The following is a 21,155-nucleotide window of genomic DNA, read 5'->3' as shown; positions in this document are numbered from 1 at the left end:
AGGGGGTATGGGGAGAAGGTAGGAACGGGGTACTGATTGAGAATGATCAGCCATGATCACATTGAGTGGCAGTGCTGGCTCAGATTCACCACCCTCTGGCTAACGAAACTCCTCCTCATCTTCATCCGAAAGGAACATAGAAACATTGAAACACAGAAAATAGGTGCAGGAGTAGGCCATTCGGCCCTTCGAGCCTGTACGCAACGCCATTCAATATGATCATGGCTGATCATCCAACTCAGTATCCCGTACCTGCCTTCTCTCCATACCCCCTGATCCCTTTAGCCACAAGGGCCACATCTAACTCCCTCTTAAATATAGCCAATGAACTGGCCTCAACTACCTTCTGTGGCAAAGAATTCCACAGACTCACCACTCTCTGTGTGAAGAAATGTTTTCTCATCTCGGTCCTAAAAGACTTCCCCTTTATCCTTAAGCTGAGACCCCTTGTTCTGGACTTCCCCAACATCGGGAACAATCTTCCCGCATCTAGCCTCTCCAACCCCTTAAGAATTTTATATGTTTCATTAAGATCCCCCCTCAGTCTTCTAAATTCCAGCGAGTACAAGCCGAGTCTATCCAGTCTTTCTTCATATGAAAGTCCTGCCATCCCAGGGATCAATCTGGTGAACCTTCTCTGTACTCCCTCTATGGCAAGAATGTAGCCTCGACATAGGGTGCAAGTTGAATCAGGAGATAAAATTGGCGTGTCAAAAATGTAATGCTACGGTGGTTATGGGAGATTTCAACATGCAGGTAGACTGGGAAAATCAGGTTGGAAATGGACCCCAGGAAAGAGAGTTTGTAGAGTGCCTTCGAGATGGATTCTTAGAACAGCTTGTACTGGAGCCTACCAGGGAGAAGGCAATTCTGGATTTAGTGTTGTGTAATGATCCTGATCTGATAAGGGGACTAGAGGTAAAAGAGCCATTAGGAGGCAGTGATCACAACATGATAAGTTTTACTCTGCAAATGGAAAGGCAGAAGGGAAAATCGGAAGTGTCGGTATTACAGTATAGCAAAGGGGATTACAGAGGCATGAGGCGGGAGCTGGCCAAAATTGACTGGAAGGAGGCCCAAGCAGGGAAGATGGTAGAACAGCAATGGCAGGTATTCCTGAGAATAATGCAGTGGTTGCAGGATCAATTTATTCCAAAGAGGTGGAAAGACTCTAAGGGGAGTAAGAGACACCTGTGGCTGACAAGGGAAGTCAGGGACAGCATAAAAATTAAGGAGAGGAAGTATAACATAGCAAAGAAGAGTGGGAAGACAGAGGATTGGGACTCTTTTAAAGAGCAACAAAAGTTAACTAAAAAGGCAATACGGGGAGAAAAGATGAGGTACGAGGGTAAACTAGCCAATAATATAAAGGAGGATAGCAAAAGTTTTTTTAGGTACGTGAAGAGGAAAAAAATAGTCAAGGCAAATGTGGGTCCCTTGAAGACAGAAGCAGGGGAATTTATTATGGGGAACAAAGAAATGGCAGACGAGTTAAACCGTTACTTTGGATCTGTCTTCACTGAGGAAGATACACACAATCTCCCAAATGTTCTAGGGGCCGGAGAACCTAGGGTGATGGAGGAACTGAAGGAAATCCACATTAGGCAGGAAATGGTTTTGGGTAGACTGATGGGACTGAAGGCTGATAAATCCCCAGGGCCTGATGGTCTGCATCCCAGGGTACTTAAGGAGGTGGCTCTAGAAATAGTGGAAGCATTGGAGATCATTTTTCAATGTTCTATAGATTCAGGATCAGTTCCTGTGGATTGGAGGATAGCAAATGTTATCCCACTTTTTAAGAAAGGAGGGAGAGAGAAAACGGGTAATTATAGACCAGTTAGTCTGACATCAGTGGTGGGGAAGATGCTGGAGTCAATTATAAAAGACGAAATTGCTGAGCATTTGGATAGCAGTAACGGGATCATTCCGAGTCAGCATGGATTTACGAAGGGGAAATCATGCTTGACAAATCTACTGGAATTTTTTGAGGATGTAACTAGGAAAATTGACAAGGGAGAGTCAGTGGATGTGGTGTACCTCGACTTTCAGAAAGCCTTCGACAAGGTCCCACATAGGAGATTAGTGGGCAAAATTAGGGCACATGGTATTGGGGGTAAGGTACTGACATGGATAGAAAATTGGTTGACAGACAGAAAGCAAAGAGTGGGGATAAATGGGTCCCTTTCGGAATGGCAGGCAGTGACCAGTGGGGTACCGCAAGGTTCGGTGCTGGGACCCCAGCTATTTACGATATACATTAATGACTTAGACGAAGGGATTAAAAGTACCATTAGCAAATTTGCAGATGATACTAAGTTGGGGGGTAGTGTGAATTGTGAGGAAGATGCAATAAGGCTGCAGGGTGACTTGGACAGGTTGTGTGAGTGGGCGGATACATGGCAGATGCAGTTTAATGTAGATAAGTGTGAGGTTATTCACTTTGGAAGTAAGAATAGAAAGGCAGATTATTATCTGAATGGTGTCAAGTTAGGAGGAGGGGGAGTTCAACGAGATCTGGGTGTCCTAGTGCATCAGTCAATGAAAGGAAGCATGCAGGTACAGCAGGCAGTGAAGTAAGCCAATGGAATGTTGGCCTTCGTAACAAGAGGAGTTGAGTATAGGAGCAAAGAGGTCCTTCTACAGTTGTACCGGGCCCTGGTGAGACCGCACCTGGAGTACTGTGTGCAGTTTTGGTCTCCAAATTTGAGGAAGGATATTCTTGCCATGGAGGGCGTGCAGCGTAGGTTCACTAGGTTAATTCCCGGAATGTCAGGATTGTCATATGTTGAAAGGCTGGAGCGATTGGGCTTGTATACACTGGAATTTAGAAGGATGAGGGGGGATCTTATTGAAACATATAAGATAATTAGGGGATTGGACACATTAGAGGCAGATAACATGTTCCCAATGTTGGGGGAGTCCAGAACAAGGGGCCACAGTTTAAGAATAAGGGGTAGGCCATTTAGAACGGAGATGAGGAAGAACTTTTTCAGTCAGAGGGTGGTGAAGGTGTGGAATTCTCTGCCTCAGAAGGCAGTGGAGGCCAGTTCGTTGGATGCTTTCAAGAGAGAGCTGGATAGAGCTCTTAAGGATAGCGGAGTGAGGGGGTATGGGGAGAAGGCAGGAACGGGGTACTGATTGAGAGTGATCAGCCATGATCGCATTGAATGGCGGTGCTGGCTCGAAGGGCTGAATGGCCTCCTCCTGCACCTATTGTCTATTATCTATTATAATGTCTTTCCTCAGATTAGGAGACCAAAACTGTACACAATACTCCAGGTGCGGTCTCACCAAAGCCCTGTACAACTGCAGCAGAACCTCCCTGCTCCTATACTCAAATCCCCTTGCTATGAATGCTAACATACCGTCCTTTTATTCTGAGGCTGTGCCCTCTGGTCCTATACTCTCCCACTAGAATCATAGAGTCACACAGTGCGGAAACAGGCCCTTCGGCCCAACTTGCCCACACCGGCCCACAATGTCCCAGTGATATTAGTCCCACCTGCCCGCGTTGGGATTCTCTGCCACAGAAGGCAGTGGAGGCCAATTCACTGGATGTTTCCAAGAGAGAGTTAGATTTAGATCTTTGGGCTATTTGCGTACACATGTTTATAAAGGACATTAGAACCGGTGTAACAGGATGAGGAGACGGAAATGTCAGCTAGCGGGAGAACAGGTTTCAGCAGCTTCAAACAAGCCCGCCCCATCCACCACGGCAAGAGCAACCTCTCCAGGAACCAGCTGAGAAATAGACAACAGACAATAGGTGCAGGAGGAGGCCATTCGGCCCTTCGAGCCTGTACGCACTGCCATTCAATGCGATCATGGCTGATCATTCACAATCAGTACCCCGTTCCTGCCTTCTCCCCACACCCCCTGACTCCGCTATCCTTAAGAGCTCTATCCAGCTCTCTCTTGAATGCATTCGGAGAATTGGCCTCCACTGCCTTCTGAGGCAGAGAATTCCACAGATTCACAACTCACTGACTGAAAACGTTTTTCCTCATCTCCGTTCTAAATGGCCTATCCGTTATTCTTAAACTGTGTGGCCCCTGGTTCTGGACTCCCCCCAACATGTTTCCTGCCTCTAACGTGTCCAACCCCTTAATAATCTTATACGTTTCGATAAGATCTCCTCTTACCCTTCTAAATTGGTCTGAAGAAGGGTCTCGACCCGAAACGTCACCCATTCCTTCTCTCCCGAGATGCTGCCTGACCTGCTGAGTTACTCCAGCATTTTGTGAATAAATCGATTTGTACCAACATCTGCAGTTATTTTCTTATACTTCTAAATTCCAGTGTATACAAGCCTAGTCGCTCCAGTCTTTCAACATATGACAGTCCCGCCATTCCGGGAATTAACCTAGTAAACCTACGCTGCACGCCCTCAATAGCAAGAATATCCTTCCTCAAATTTGGAGACCAAAACTGCACACAGTACTCCAGGTGCGGTCTCACTAGGGCCCTGTACAACTGCACACAGTACTCCAGGTGCGGTCTCACTAGGGCCCGGTACAACTGCAGAAGGACCTCTTTGCTCCGATACCCAACTCCTCTTGTTATGAAGGCCAACATTCCATTGGCTTTCTTCACTGCCTGCTGTACCTGCATGCTTCCTTGCAGTGACTGATGCACCAGTAATGCAAATGCGTTACATTACGCACAAACATTACTCTGAGGCTGTGCCCTCTGGTCCTCGACTCTCCCACTGGTGGAAACATCCTCTCCACGCCCACTCTACCCAGGCCTATTCATGTCTCGTCTTTCCGCAGTTAATGGGAGTTGCTGCCCTATTACACAATATGTCAGGCCACAGAATGTGCAGGAAAGAACTGCAGATGCTGGCTCATATCGAAGGCAGGCACAAAGTGCTGGAGGAACTCAGCGGGACTGGCAGTATCTCCGGAGAGAAGGAGTGGGTGACGTTTCTGGTCTGATGTAGGGTCTCGACCCGAAACGTCACCCATTCCTTCTGTCCACAGATGCTGCCTGACCCGCTGAGTTACTCCAGCACTCTGTGAAACGTCACCTATCCATGTTCTCCACAGATGCTGCCTGACCCGCTGAGTTACTCCGGCATTTTGTGTCTCCCTTCGATGTAAACCGGCACAATAGACAATAGGTGCAGGAGGAGGCCACTCGGCCCTTCGAGCCAGCACCGCCATTCAATGTGATCATGGCTGATCATTCTCAATCAATACCCCGTTCCTGCTTTCTCCCCATACCCCCTGACTCCGCTATCCTTAAGAGTTCTATCTAGCTCTCTCTTGATTGCATTCAGAGAATTGGCCTCCACTGCCTTCTGAGGCAGAGAATTCCACAGATTCGCAACTCTCTGACTGAAAACGTTTTTCCTCATCTCTGTTCTAAATGGCCTACCCCTTATTCTTAAACTGTGTGGCCCCTGGTTCTGGACTCCCCCAACATTGGGAACATGTTTCCTGCCTCTAACGTGTCCAATCCCTTAATAATCTTATACGTTTCGATAAGATCTCCTCTCATCCTTCTAAATTCCAGTGTATACAAGCCTAGCCGCTCCAGTCTTTCAACATACGACAGTCCCGCCATTCCGGGAATTAACCTAGTAAACCTACGCTGCACGCCCTCAATAGCAAGAATATCCTTCCACAAATTTGGAGAGCAAAACTGCACACAGTACTCCAGGTGCGGTCTCACCAGGGCCCGGTACAACTGCAGAAGGACCTCTTTGCTCCTATACTCAACTCCTCTTGTTATGAAGGCCAACATTCCATTGGCTTTCTTCACTGCCTGCTGTAGCTGCATGCTTCCTTTCAGTGACTGATGCACTAGGACACCCAGATCTCGTTGTACGTCCCCTGTTCCTAACTTGACAACATTCAGATAATAATCTGCCTTCCTATTCTTACCACCAACTCCTCTTGTTATGAAAGCACCTGCAGTTCTTTGCGACACGCTGACTGTATGGGATCTCTGGAGGGGATTCTTCTCAGGTTCAATGCCACTGGAGGTAAAACAGCCCCCACAGTATTGCGGGAGACGGCCGCGTGCAGATTGGCCTCCGCGCTTGGTCCAGTGCGCACGGAGAGGATGTTTCCACTGGTGGGAGAGTCTCCGACCAGAGGGCACAGCCTCGGGATTAAAGGGCGCTCTTTTAGAGCGGAGGTGAGCAGGAACGTCTCCAGTCTGAGGGTGGTGAATCTGTGGGATTCATTGCCACAGAAGGCTGTGGAGGCCAAGACAGAGGCTGGACTGGAGCGACTGGGCTTGTATACGCTGGAGTTTAGAAGGACGAGAGGGGATCTTATCGAAACGGCACGGTAGCGCAGCGGTAGAGTTGCTGCTTTACAGCGAATGCAGCGCCGGAGACTCAGGTTCGATCCTGACTACGGGTGCTGCACTGTAAGGAGTTTGTACGTTCTCCCCGTGACCTGCGTGGGTTTTCTCCGAGATCTTCGGTTTCCTCCCACACTCCAAAGACGTGCAGGTATGTAGGTTAATTGGCTGGGTAAATGTAAAAATTGTCCCGAGTGTGTGTAGGATAGTGTTAATGTACGGGGATCGCTGGGCGGCACGGACTTGGAGGGCCGAAAAGGCCTGTTTCCGGCTGTATATATATGATATGATATGATATGAAACATATAAGATTATTAAGGGGTTGGACACGTTAGAGGCAGGAAACATGTTCCCAATGTTGGGGGAGTCCAGAACAAGGGGCCACACAGTTTAAGAATAAATTCCAGTGTATACAAGCCTAGTCGCTCCAGTCTTTCAACATACGACAGTCCCGCCATCCCAGGGATCAATCTCGTGAACCTACGCTGCACTGCCTCAACTCTCAGACTGAAAAGGTTTTTCCTCATCTCAGTTCTAAATGGCCTACCCCTTATTCTTAAACTGTGTCCCCTTGGACACGTTAGAGGCAGGAAACATGTTCCCGATGTTGGGGGAGTCCAGAACAAGGGGCCACACAGTTTAAGAATAAGGGGTCGGCCATTTAGAACGGAGATGAGGAAAAACGTTTTCAGTCAGAGAGTTGTGAATCTGTGGAATTCTCTGCCTCAGAGGGCAGTGGAGGCCAATTATCTGAATGCATTCAAGAGAGAGCTGGATAGAGCTCTTAAGGATAGCGGAGTCAGGGGGTATGGGGAGAAGACAGGAACTGGGTACTGATTGAGAATGATCAGCCATGATCACATTGAATGGCGGTGCGTACAGGCTCGAAGGGCCGAATGGCCTCCTCCTGCACCTATTGTCTATATAGGGTGGAGTTTGCATCATCGTGGGCCACATAGGGACCGATCATAACGTAGCTATTTGCAGAGGCATGCGTTATTCCTGCCCCAGGCCAAATACCAGGAAAGGATTAGCAATTTATGTAAACATTTAAAACAAAATGTCAAGCAACATAATCGCATAGAAACAGTAGACTCAAGGCGCTGCAGGTCATAGAGTTACACAGAGTGGAGACAGGCTCTTCGGCTGCCCAACTTGCCCACACCGGCCAACGTGCCCCATCTACACCGGTCACTCAGTGTGGAAACAGGCCCCTTGGCCCAACTTGCCCACACCGGCCAACATGCCCCATCTACACCGGTCACTCAGTGTGGAAACAGGCCCCTTGGCCCAACTTGCCCACACCGGCCAACATGCCACATCTACACTAGTCCCACCTGCCCACACCGACCAACATGCCCCATCTACACTAGTCCCACCTGCCCACACCGGCCAACATGCCCCATCTACACTAGTCCCACCTGCCCACACCGGCCAACATGCCCCATCTACACCGGTCACTCAGTGTGGAAACAGGCCCCTTGGCCCAACTTGCCCACACCGACCAACATGCCCCATCTACACCGGTCACTCAGTGTGGAAACAGGCCCCTTGGCCCAACTTGCCCACACCGGCCAACATGCCCCATCTACACCGGTCACTCAGTGTGGAAACAGGCCCCTTGGCCCAACTTGCCCACACCGGCCAACATGCCACATCTACACTGGTCACTCAGTGTGGAAACAGGCCCCTTGGCCCAACTTGCCCACACCGGCCGACATGCCACATCTACACTAGTCCCACCTGCCCACACCGACCAACGTGCCCCATCTACGTGAGTCAGTCAGTGTGGAAACAGGCCCCTTGGCACAACTTGCCCACACCGGCCAACATGCCCCATCTACGTGAGTCACTCAATGTGGAAACAGGCCTCTTGGCACAACTTGCCCACACCGGCCAACATGCCCCATCTACACCGGTCACTCAGTGTGGAAACAGGCCCCTTGGCCCAACTTGCCCACACTGGCCGACATGCCACATCTACACTAGTCCCACCTGCCCACACCGACCAACGTGCCCCATCTACACTAGTCCCACCTGCCCACACCGACCAACGTGCCCCATCTACACTAGTCCCACCTGCCCACACTGACCAACATGCCCCATCTACACTAGTCCCACCTGCCCACACCGACCAACATGCCCCATCTACACTAGTCCCACCTGCCCACACCGGCCAACATGCCCCATCTACACTAGTCCCACCTGCCCACACCGACCAACATGCCCCATCTACACTGGTCCCACCTGCCCACACCGACCAACATGCCCCATCTACACTAGTCCCACCTGCCCACACCGACCAACATGCCCCATCTACACTAGTCCCACCTGCCCACACCGACCAACATGCCCCATCTACACTGGTCACTCAGTGTGGAAACAGGCCCTTCAGCCCAACTTGCCCACACCGACCAACATGCCCCATCTACATCAGTCACTCAGTGTGGAAACAGGCCCTTCGGCCCAACATGCCCACACCAGCCAACATGCCCCATCTACGTTAGTCCCACCTGCCTGCGTTTGGCCCATATCCCTCTAAACCAGTCCTATCCGTGTATCTGTTCAAACGTCTCTTAAATGTTGTTAAAGTCCCAGCCTCTACTACCTCCTCTGGCAGCTCGTTCCATACACCCACCGCCCTCTGTGTGGAAAAGTCACCCCTCGGTTTCCTAGTAAATTGTCCCCCTCTCAAACTAAACCTATGTCCTCGGGTGTAGATTTTAAAAAGTGCTGGAGTAACTCAGTGGGTCAGGCAGCATCTGTGGAGAACATGGATCGGTGACGTTTCACAGAGTGCCGGAGTAACTCAGCGGGTCAGGCAGCATCTGTGGAGAACATGGATAGGTGACGTTTCAGTTCGGGTCTGAAGAAGGGCCCATGTTCTCCAGAGATGCTGCCTGACCCGCTGAGTTACTCCAGATTCCTGTTAACCTTAATCCTCTGTCCTCTGGTCCTTGATTCCCCTACTCTGGGCAAGAGACTCTGCAGAGAAAGGATGAGAGACATTTCGGATCAGGGCCTCTGTTTCTGGTCTTAAGTAGGGTTCCGACCTGAAACGTCACCTATCCATGTTCTCCACAGATGCTGCCTGACCCGCTGAGTTACTCCAGCACTCTGTGAAACGTCACCTATCCATGTTCTCCACAGATGCTGCCTGACCCGCTGAGTTACTCCAGCACTCTGTGAAGCGTCACCTATCCATGTTCTCCACAGATGCTGCCCGACCCGCTGAGTTACTCCAGCACTCTGTGAATAAACACCTTTGATTTGTACCAGCATCTGCAGTTATTTCCCCATCCTTCCACTCCCACACGGCAGCCTTGAGATGTTACACTCACTTTACCGAACAAGCTGCCTTCCCCAGAGAGGGATTTTCCCATCAAACCCAGGCCACGTCATCACACCTGTAATTGCCAGCCAAGCTGCCGAGCGACGTAGATGAGGCTGGGATTGTGTAGCTGTCTCCACCCAGGCTAATCCCCGGGGCACTGGGCTCGAGCTCTCCGTGTCAGGTCTCCTCCCTCAACCACTTCCCAGTGTCCCTGCAGCGGTCCAACCACCTACACAACTTGTGCAGGAAGGGACTGCACAGCTAGCTTGAAACCGAAGATAGGCAGAGGATAGTGGTGCTGTCTGGGGATCGCTGGTCAGCACGGACTCAGTGGGCCGAAGGGCCTGTATCCAGGCTGTGCACTGCAGTCTAGTGTGTGTCAAGTCAAGTCAAGTCAATTTTATTTGTATAGCACATTTAAAAACAACCCACGTTGACCAAAGTGCTGTACATCTGTTTAGGTACTAAGGAAAAAAATGAAACATACAGTAGCACACAAACAGTTCACAGCGCCTCCTCAATGGGCCTCAAACGCTAGGGAGTAGAAATAGGTTTTGAGCTTGGACTTAAAGGAGTGGATGGAGGGGGCAGTTCTGATGGGGAGAGGGATGCTGTTCCACAGTCTAGGAGCTGCAACCGCAAAAGCGCGGTCACCCCTGAGCTTAAGCCTAGACCGCGGGATAGTGAGTAGCCCCAAGTCGGCCGACCTGAGGGACCTGGAGTTAGAGGTATAGTGCGGGTGTAAGGGATGATCGCTGGTCAGCACGGACATAGTGGGCCGAAGGGCCTGTGCCCACGCTGTATCTCCACAGTCTAGTGTGTGTAGGTACAGTGCGGGTATAAGGGGTGATCGCTGTTCAGCACGGTCTCAGTGGGCCGAAGGGCCTGTGCCAATGCTGTATCTCTCCACAATCTAAAGTGTGTAGCATAGTGCTGGTGTAAGAGGGGGATCGCTGGTCAGCACGGTCTCAGTGGGCCGAAGGGCCTGTGTGTGCACTGTGCACTGTGCGCTGCAGTCTAGTGTGTGTCTGTACCAGTATTGGTGATCGCTGGTCAGCACGGACTCAGTGGGCCGAAGGGCCTGTTACTGTGCTGTCTACTGTGTGTAGTATAGTGCTGGTGCACGTGGTGATCGCTGCTCAGCACGGTCTCAGTGGGCCGAAGGGCCTGTTACTGTGCTGTATCCCTCCAGTCTAAAGTGTGTAGTATAGTGCGGGTGTAAGGGGGTGATCGCTGGTCAGCATGGTCTCAGTGGGCCGAAGGGCCTGTGTCCACACTGTATCTCTACAGTCCAGTGTGTGTCGGTATAGTGCGGGTGTAATAATAATAATAATAATAATAATGCATTACATTTATATAGCGCTTTTCATATACTCAAAGACGCTTTACAGGGATTTAGAGATCATAGGGAAGTGAATAAATAGATAAATAAGTAAACGAACAGAGAAAGGAGACAGAAGGTGAGGTGACCCTTCAGTGGTTGAAGGCAGTACTGAACAGGTGAGGCTTCAGTGATGTGTTGAATGTGGTGAGTGAGGAGGAGTCTCTAACGGTTTGGGGTAGTGAGTTCCAGAGGGTGGGAGCAGCGATGGAGAAAGCCCTGTCCCCCCAGGATCTGAGTTTGGTCCGGATGTGGGGGGATAGGAGATTGGCAGCAGCAGAGCGGAGGGTGCAGGTGGGAGTGTGCCTGTGGAGGAGGTCGGTCAGGTAGGATGGGGCCAGGTTATGGAGGGCTTTGTAGGTCATGAGGAGGATTTTGTACTGGATTCTCTGGGGAGATGGGGAGCCAGTGGAGTTTGTAAAGGACGGGGGTGATATGGTCACGGATCGGGGAGTGGGTGAGTAGACGGGCAGCGGAGTTTTGAATGTATTGAAGTTTACTGATGATTTTTGAGGGTGATCGCTGGTCAGCACGGTCTCAGTGGGCCGAAGGGCCTGTGTCCACACTGTATCTCTACAGTCTAGTGTGTGTCGGTATAGTGCGGGTGTAAGGGGTGATCGTTGGTCAGCACGGTCTCAGTGGGCCGAAGGGCCTGTGTCCACGCTGTATCTCTACAGTCGAAAGTGTGTAGCATAGTGCTGGTGTGAGGGGTGATCGTTGGTCAGCACGGTCTCAGTGGGCCGAAGGGCCTGTTACTGTGCAGTATCTCTACAGTCTAGTGTGTGTCTGTACAGTGTTGGTGATCGCTGGTCAGCACGGACTCAGTGGGCCGAAGGGCCTGTTACTGTGCTGTCTACTGTGTGTAGTATAGTGCTGGTGCACGTGGTGATCGCTGCTCAGCACGGTCTCAGTGGGCCGAAGGGCCTGTTACTGTGCTGTATCCCTCCAGTCTAAAGTGTGTAGTGTAGTGCGGGTGTAAGGGGTGATCGCTGGTCAGCACGGACTCAGTGGGCCGAAGGGCCTGTGTCCACGCTGTATCTCTACAGTCCAGTGTGTGTCAGTATAGTGCGGGTGTAATAATAATAATAATAATAATAATGCATTACATTTATATAGCGCTTTTCAAACACTCAAAGACGCTTTACAGGGATTTAGAGAACATAGGGAAGTGAATAAATAGATAAATAAGTAAACGAACAGAGAAAGGAGACAGAAGGTGAGGTGACCCTTCAGTGGTTGAAGGCAGTGCTGAACAGGTGAGGCTTCAGCGATGTGTTGAATGTGGTGAGTGTGGAGGAGTCTCTGACGGTTTGGGGTAGTGAGTTCCATAGGGTGGGAGCAGCGATGGAGAAAGCCCTGTCCCCCCAGGATCTGAGTTTGGTCCGGATGTGGGGGGACAGGAGATTGGCAGCAGCAGAGCGGAGGGTGCAGGTGGGAGTGTGCCTGTGGAGGAGGTCAGTCAGGTAGGATGGGGCCAGGTTATGGAGGGCTTTGTAGGTCATGAGGAGGATTTTGTACTGGATTCTCTGGGGGATGGGGAGCCAGTGGGGCTTGTAAAGGACGGGGGTGATATGGTCACGGATCGGGGAGTGGGTGAGTAGACGGGCAGCGGAGTTTTGAATGTATTGAAGTTTACTGATGATTTTTGAGGGTGATCGTTGGTCAGCACGGTCTCAGTGGGCCGAAGTGCCTGTTACTGTGCTGTATCCCTCCAGTCTAAAGTGTGTAGTATAGTGCGGGTGTAAGGGGGTGATCGCTGGTCAGCACGGACTCAGTGGGCCGAAGGGCCTGTGTTTCCAGGCTGTGCGCTTGTCTAGTGTGTGTCAGTGAAGTGCTGGCGTGCGGTGTGATCGCTGCTCAGCACGGTCTCGGTGGGCCGAAGGGCCTGTGTTCACACTGTATCTCTACAGTCTAGTGTGTGTCGGTATAGTGCGGGTGTAAGGGGTGATCGTTGGTCAGCACGGTCTCAGTGGGCCGAAGGGCCTGTGTCCACGCTGTATATCTACAGTCGAAAGTGTGTAGCATAGTGCTGGTGTGAGGGGTGATCGTTGGTCAGCACGGTCTCAGTGGGCCGAAGGGCCTGTGTGTGCGTTGTGCGCTGCAGTCTAGTGCGTGTCTGTACAGTGTTGGTGATCGCTGGTCAGCACGGACTCAGTGGGCCGAAGGGCCTGTTACTGTGCTGTCTACTGTGTGTAATATAGTGCTGGTGCACGTGGTGATCGCTGGTCAGCACGGTCTCAGTGGGCCGAAGGGCCTGTTACTGTGCTGTATCCCTCCCGTCTAAAGTGTGTAGTATAGTGCGGGTGTAAGGGGGTGATCGCTGGTCAGCACGGTCTCGGTGGGCCGAAGGGCCTGTGTCCACACTGTATCTCTACAGTCCAGTGTGTGTCAGTACAGTGCGGGTGTAAGGGGTGATCACTGGTCAGCACGGACCCAGAGGGCCGCAGGTCCAGTGTCCAGTCCACAGCCCGCCCAAGGCCGCCCGCCCGCCCGCCCAAGGCCGCTCACCGGCTGACGATCTTCTCGGTGCGCACGGCTCGATTGATGACGCCTTGCTTCAGCCGTTTGTTGAGCTGCAGAGCGAACCACACCTGGGAGTTGACCACACAGCAGTCCAGCGGGCTGTCACCCTCACGGTTCCTCACCTCGATGTCCGCCCCCCTCGACAGGAACAGTCTGCAACACAGGAGCCCACCGTCAGCCCGGGCACGGACAACCGTCACCCTGGGCACGGCCCACCGTCACCCTGGGCACCGCCCACCATCAGCCCGTGCACCGCCCACCACCCCGGGCACAGCCCACCACCACCCCGGGCACCGCCCACCACCACCCTGGGCACAGCCCACCACCCCGGGCACCTCCTCTGCTCATGTATTGTGTACAGTTTTGAAAGTAGGCATGCAGGTGCAGCAGGCAGTGAAGAAAGCCAATGGTATGTTGGCATTCATAGCGAGGGGATTTGAGTATAGGAGCAGGGAGGTTCTGCTGCAGTTGTACAGGGCATTGGTGAGACCGCACCTGGAGTATTGTGTGCAGTTTTGGTCTCCTAATCTGAGGAAAGACATTCTTGCCATAGAGGGAGTACAGAGAAGGTTCACCAGATTGATCCCTGGGATGGCAGGACTTTCATATGAAGAAAGACTGGATAGACTGGGCTTGTACTCGCTGGAATTTAGAAGACTGAGGAGGGATCTTATTGAAACATATAAAATTCTTAAGGGGTTGGAGAGGCTAGATGCGGGAAGATTGTTCCCGATGTTGGGGGAGTCCAGAACCAGGGGTCACACAGTTTAAGGATAAGGGGGAAGTCTTTTAGGACCTTTTTTTTCACACGGAGAGTGGTGAGTCTGTGGAATTCTCTGCCACAGAAGGTAGTTGAGGCCAGTTCATTGGCTATATTGAAGAGGGAGTTAGATGTGGCCCTTGTGGCTAAAGGGATCAGGGGGTATGGAGAGAAGGCAGGTACGGGATACTGAGTTGGATGATCAGCCATGATCATATTGAATGGCGGTGCGTACAGGCTCAAAGGGCCGAATGGCCTCCTGCACCTATTTTCTATGTTTCTATGCATCTCACCATGCGTGTGTGTGTCTATGTCATTGTCTGTGTGTGGACATGCATGTGTGTGTCTATGTCAGCATCTGTATGTGGACATGCATGTGTGTGTCTATGTCAGCGTCTGTGTGTGCACATGCATGTCAGCAACTGTGTGTGCACATGCATGTGCGTGTGTCTATGTCAGCGTCTGTGTGTGGACATGCATGTGCGTGTGGCAGTGCACCAATATGTCTGCCTGCCTATTTAAATCCGTACTGCTTGTCTCTGTATCAGCAGGAGTCGGTCTTTATTCCCGTGTGTGTGTGTGTCTATGTGTGTGTGTGCGTGTGTGTGCGAGAGTGCGAGTGAATGTATCTCTGTGTGTGCGTGTGTGTGCTTGTGTGCGTGAGAATGTATCTCTGTGTGTGCGTGCGTGTGTGAGTGTGAATGTGTGTGCATGTGTGCGTGCGAGTGTGTGAGTCTGTGTGTGACAGAGTGTAAACACACGAGTACATATGAACAGTAGGCACGGGTACATGTATGTTGGTGAGTGTGCGTGTGATGGTGCACCGCTCTGCAGGACTATGTGTATGTTTTCTGTGCGTGTGTGTGTGTGCGTGCATGCGTGTGGGGTGTGTGTGGGGTGTGTGTGTGTGGGGTGTGTGTGTGTGGGGTGTGTGTGTGTGTGGGGTGTGTGTGTGTGTGTGTGTGTGGGGTGTGTGTGGGGTGTGTGCGTGTGTGGGGTGTGTGTGTGTGGGGTGTGTGTGTGTGTGTGTGTGTGCGTGTGTGTGTGTGTGTGTGTGTGTGTGGTGTATGTAGGGTGTGTGTGTGTGTGTGTGTGGTGTATGTAGGGTGTGTGTGTGTGTGTGTGTGTGTGTGTGTGTGTGTGTGTGTGTGTGGTGTATGTAGGGTGTGTGTGTGTGTGTGTGTGTGTGTGTGTGTGTGTGTGTGTGTGTGTGCGTGCGTGTGTGTGTGGGGTGTGTGTGTGAAACATAGAAACATAGAAAATAGGTGCAGGAGTAGGCCATTCGGCCCTTCGAGCCTGTACGCACCGCCATTCAATATGATCATGGCTGATCATCCAACTCAGTATCCCGTACCTGCCTTCTCTCCATACCCCCTGATCACTTTAGCCACAAGGGCCACATCTAACTCCCTCTTAAATATAGCCAACGAACTGGCCTCAACTACCTTCTGTGGCAGAGAATTCCACAGATTCACCACTCTCTGTGTGAAAAAATGTTTTCTCATCTCGGTCCTAAAAGACTTCCCACTTATCCTTAAACTGTGACCCCTGGTTCTGGACTTCCCCAACATCGGGAACAATCTTCCCGCATCTAGCCTCTCCAACCCCTTAAGAATTGTGTAAGTTTCTATAAGATCCCCCCTCAGTCTTCTAAATTCCAGCGAGTACAAGCCGAGTCTATCCAGTCTTTCTTCGTATGAAAGTCCTGCCATCCCAGGGATCAATCTGGTGAACCTTCTCTGTACTCCCTCTATGGCAAGAATGTCTTTCCTCAGATTAGGAGACCAAAACTGGACGCAATACTCCAGGTGTGGTCTCACCAAGGCCCTGTACAACTGCAGCAGAACCTCCCTGCTCCTATACTCAAATCCCCTCGCTATGAATGCCAACATACCATTGGCTTTCTTCACTGCCTGCTGCACCTGCATGCCTACTTTCAATGTGTGTGCGTGCGTGTGTGCGTGCGTGTGTATGCGTGCGTGTGTGCGTGTGTGTGTGTGTGCGTGTGTGCGCGTGTGCGTGTTGATCTGTGAGTGAGAGTTGGTGCAGGTGAGAGGCAGTGACCTCTAGTGGCACAGCACAGAATGGCAGAGGGTGTCGAGCCTCGCTGTCTTGCCTCATCTACCTTTGTTGCTGCTGCCCGATCAATAAAAGCCCCCTGTACCACCGTGGGGAGGGGAGGGGGGTCTCGGACTGCAGAGCACGCAGTTGGCAAGGACCTTGAACGATCCCTGCTGGTGAAACCACGCAGAATATACACACACACAGGACAGACACAGAGTGCCGGAGTAACTCAGCGGGTCAGGCAGCATCTGTGGAGAACATGGATAGGTGACGTTTCACAGAGTGCTGGAGTAACTCAGCGGGTCAGGCAGCATCTGTGGAGAGAAGGGTGAAGAAGGGTTTAGACCCGAAACGTCACCCAATCATAGAGTCATAGAATCACAGAGTGATACAGTGTGGAAATAGGTCCTTCAGCCCAACTTGCCCACACCGGCCAACATGTCCCAGCTACACTAGTCCCACCTGCCTGCGCTTGGTCCATATCCCTCCAAACCTGTCCTATCCATGTACCTGTCTAGCTGTTTCTTAAACGTTGGGATAGTCCCAGCCTCAACTACCTCCTCTGGCAGCTCGTTCCATACACCCACCACCCTCTGTGTGGAAAAGTCACCCCTCAGATTCCCGCTAAGTCTTTTTTCCTTCACCGTGAACCCGTGTCCTCTGGTCCTCGATTCCCCCACTCTGGGCAAGAGACTGTGTGCGTCTACCCGATCGATTCCTCTCATGGTCTTTGGCGGCTGTCTGTAGGTGCCAGCGTTTTGCTGAAAGCAAGCGTGCAGGTGCAGCAGGCAGTGAAGAAAGCGAATGGTATGTTGGCATTCATAGCGAGAGGATTTGAGTATAGGAGCAGGGAGGTTCTGCTGCAGTTGTACAGGGCCTTGGTGAGACCGCACCTGGAGCATTGCGTACAGTTTTGGTCTCCTAATCTGAGGAAATACGTTCTTGCCATAGAGGGAGTACAGAGAAGGTTCACCAGATTGATCCCTGGGATGGCAGGACTTTCATATGAAGAAAGACTGGATAGACTCGGCTTGTACTCGCTGGAATTTAGAAGATTGAGGGGGGATCTTATAGAAACTTACAAACTTCTTAAGGGGTCGGACAGGCTAGATGCAGGAAGATTGTTCCCGATGTTGGGGAAGTCCAGAACAAGGGGTCACACAGTTTAAGGATAAGGGGGAAGTCTTTTAGGACCGTTTTTCTTCACACAGAGAGTGGTGAATCTGTGGAATTCTCTGCCACAGAAGGTAGTTGAGGCCAGTTCATTGGCTATATTTAAGAGGGAGTTAGATGTGGCCCTTGTGGCTAAAGGGATCAGGGGGTATGGAGAGAAGGCAGGTACGGGATACTGAGCTGGATGATCAGCCGTGATCATATTGAATGGCGGTGCGTACAGGCTCGAAGGGCCGAATGCACCTATTGTCTATGTTTCCATGTTTCGTCCCCATCTGCATTTCCGCGTCGCTCCGTATACGTACATGACGCAGTCGTAGAAGTTCTCGCGAGCGGCGATGTGTAGCGGTGAATCACCGTGCATGTTCACGGCCTGCAGGTCGCAGCGTGCGTTCAGGAGCACCTCCGCAATGTCCGAGGAGCCGGCGAAGGCAGCCCAGTGCAGACAGATGTTCTCCTCCTGTGAACAGGAACAGACACGGCGCACTGTTACAGTCAGTCTGAAGCAGGGTCCCCTCCCGCAATGCCACCCGCTCCTTCCCTCCCGAGGTGCTGCCTGACCCGCTGAGTTACTCCAGCACTCTGTGAAACGTCACCTATCCATGTTCTCCACAGATGCTGCCTGACCCGCTGAGTTACTCCAGCACTCTGTGAAACGTCACCTATCCATGTTCTCCACAGATGCTGCCCGACCCGCTGAGTTACTCCAGCACTCTGTGAAACATCACCTATCCATGTTCTCCACAGATGCTGCCTGACCCGCTGAGTTACTCCAGCACTTTGTGAAACGTCAATCAACTCAACCCAACCCAACTCAACCCAACTCAACCCAACCCAACTCAACCCAACCCAACTCAAATCAACTCAACCCAACCCAACTCAACTCAACCCAACTCAATCTCCACCCATTCCTTCTCTCCACAGATGCTGCCTGACCCGCTGAGTTACTCCAGCACTCTGTGAAACGTCACCTATCCATGTTCTCCACAGATGCTGCCTGACCCGCTGAGTTACTCCAGCACTCTGTGAAACGTCACCTATCCATGTTCTCCACAGATGCTGCCTGACCCGCTGAGTTACTCCGGCACTCTGTGAAACGTCACCTATCCTTGTTCTCCACAGATGCTGCCTGACCCGCTGAGTTACTCTGGCACTCTGTGAAACGTCACCTATCCGTGTTCTCCACAGATGCTGCCTGACCCGCTGAGTTACTCCAGCATATTCCAGTGTATACAAGCCTAGTCGCTCCAGTTTTCAACATATGATAGTCCCGCCATTCCGGGAATTAACCTGGGCTGCACGCCCTCAATAGCAAGAATATCCTTCCTCGATCCTGACTACGGGCGCCGTCTGTACGGAGTTTGTACGTTCTCCCCGTGACCTGCGTGGGTTTTCTCCGAGATCTTCGGTTTCCTCCCACACTCCAAAGATGTGCAGGTTTGTAGGTTAATTGGCTGGGTAAATGTAAAAATTGTCCCTAGTGTGTGTAGGATAGTGTTAGTGTTCGGGGATCGCTGGGCGGCGCGGACTTGGTGGGCCGAAGGGCCTGTTTCCGCGCTGGATCTCTAAATGTGAAAATGTTGAAAGACTGGAGCGACTAGGCTTGTATACACTGGAATTTAGAAGGATGAGAGGGGATCTTATCGAAACGTACAAGATTATTAAGGGGTTGGACACGTTAGAGGCAGGAAACATGTTGGGGGAGTCCAGAACCAGGGGCCACACAGTTTAAGAATAAGGGGTAGGCCATTTAGAACTGAGATGAGGAAGAACTTTTTCAGTCAGAGAGTTGTGAATGTGTGGGATTCTCTGCCACAGAGGGCAGTGGAGGCCGATTCACTGAGATGTATTCAAGAGAGTTGGATATACAGTCGCTCTTAGACAATAGACAATAGGTGCAGGAGGAGGCCATTCGGCCCTTCGGCCCTTCGAGTCAGCACCGCCATTCAATGTGATGAGGGAAAACATTTTCAGTCCGAGAGTTGTGAATCTGTGGAATTCTCTGCCTCAGAAGGCAGTGGAGACCAATTCTCTGAATACATTAAAGAGAGAGCTGGATAGAGCTCTTGAGGATAGCGGAGTCAGGGGGTATGGGGAGCAGGCAGGAACGGGGTACTGATTGAGAATGATCAGCCATGATCACATTGAATGGCGGTGCGTACAGGCTCGAAGGGCCGAATGGCCTCCTCCTGCACCTATTGTCTATTGTCTATAATCTAAGGCAGGAACGGGGTACTAGAAACATAGAAAATAGGTGCAGTAGTAGGCCATTCGGCCCTTTGAGCCTGCACCGCCATTCAATATGATCATGATTGATCTTATACTGATTGTGGATGACCAGCCGTGATCGTACTGACTGGCGGTGCTGGCCTGAAGGGCCGAACGGCCTCCCCCTGCACCTGTTTACAATGTTTCTACGGGTCGTCCCCAGCACGCGTCACCTACGTTGTCCTTCTGCGCGACGCTAGCCCCCCTGTCCAGCAGCAACCTGATGATCTCGATGTGCTTGTGTTCAGCGGCCCAGATGACAGGGGTCCACCCGCCACTGTCCTGTACACAGAGAGAGACAGAGAGAGAGAAGGGAGGCAGATCGGATCAACAACGCACACCACTCCCATCACTCCGGCGGGTCCAGCTACCCGGTGGCCATCTTGGGCACCCCCCCCCCCCCCATTGGCCGCCACTCCCATCACTCGGGCGGGTCCCGCTACCCGGCGGCCATCTTGAGCACCCCCCCCCCCCATTGGCCGCCCCTCCCATCACTCGGGCGGGTCCCGCTACCCGGCGGCCATCTTGGGCACCCCCCTCATTGGCCGCCTCTCCCTTCACTCGGGCGGGTCCCGCTGCCCGGCGGCCATCTTGGGCACCCCCCCCCCCCTCATTAGCCGCAACTCCCATCACTCGGGCGGGTCCCGCTACCCAGTGGCCATCTTGGGCATTAGCCACCACTCCCATCACTCGGGCGGGTCCTGCTACTCGACGGCCATCTTGTGCACCCCCCCCCTCATTGGCCGCCACTCCCATTACTCGGGCGGGTCCAGCTACCCGGCGGTCATCTTGAGCACCCCCCTCCCTCATTAGCCACCACTCCCATCACTCGGGCGGGTCCCGGTACCCGGTGAACATCTTGGGCATTAGCCACCACTGCCATCACTCGGGCGGGTCCAGCTACCCGGCGGCCATTTTGGCCCCTCCCCCACCTCATTGGCCGCCACTCCCATCACTCGGGCGGGTCCCACTATCCGGCGGCCATCTTGGGCACCACCCCCCCCTCATGAGCCGCCACTCCCATCACTCGGGCGGGTCTCACTTCCCGGCGGCCATCTTGGGCAACCCCTCCTCCTCATTAGCCGCCACTTCCATCACTCTGGTGGGTCCCGCCCCCAGCTGCCATCTTGGTTACCTCCCCCCCCATTAATAATTTTTATGTAGGGTTTCCCCGAGACAGGAGAATGTTTCAAGGGCTCCGCGATGGTTAAAAGGTTGAGAAACGCGGCCATCTACTCAGGCAGCACGCAAACAGGACCTGCGTCCCAGCTTGCCCCGGCCCCCCACGGAGCCTCATCTACCCCAGTAAAAACGGTGATCAAGGAAAGGTGGGGCCC

The 21,155-nt window shown here is 52.2% G+C and overlaps 3 protein-coding genes across 3 annotated transcripts in view; 2 read left to right on the top strand and 1 right to left on the bottom strand.

Annotated features, from left to right (window-relative positions):
- Positions 1–20,701, bottom strand: part of LOC144602493 (histone-lysine N-methyltransferase EHMT2-like) — a 38,122-nt gene extending 17,421 nt beyond the window's left edge. The window contains 4 exon segments of the mRNA XM_078415623.1: positions 13,539–13,706; positions 17,856–18,010; positions 19,996–20,100; positions 20,666–20,701. Coding sequence (XP_078271749.1) covers positions 13,539–13,706; positions 17,856–18,010; positions 19,996–20,100; positions 20,666–20,701 — 464 coding nt within the window.
- Positions 1–21,155, top strand: part of LOC144603008 (zinc-binding protein A33-like) — an 852,507-nt gene that overhangs the window by 590,076 nt on the left and 241,276 nt on the right.
- The window catches only part of atf6b (activating transcription factor 6 beta), a 45,087-nt gene continuing 44,953 nt past the window's right edge, over positions 21,022–21,155 (top strand). The window contains exon 1 of the mRNA XM_078415622.1: positions 21,022–21,123. Within this exon, the coding sequence (XP_078271748.1) occupies positions 21,022–21,123 (102 nt within the window). The remainder of the gene's footprint in view (positions 21,124–21,155) is intronic.

The sequence above is a fragment of the Rhinoraja longicauda genome, chromosome 19 (genome assembly GCF_053455715.1).
Source record: "Rhinoraja longicauda isolate Sanriku21f chromosome 19, sRhiLon1.1, whole genome shotgun sequence".
Classification (NCBI taxonomy): Eukaryota; Metazoa; Chordata; class Chondrichthyes; order Rajiformes; family Arhynchobatidae; genus Rhinoraja; species Rhinoraja longicauda.
The sequence above is the reverse complement of the archived record's forward strand: the minus strand, read 5'-3'. Positions and strand labels throughout refer to the sequence as shown.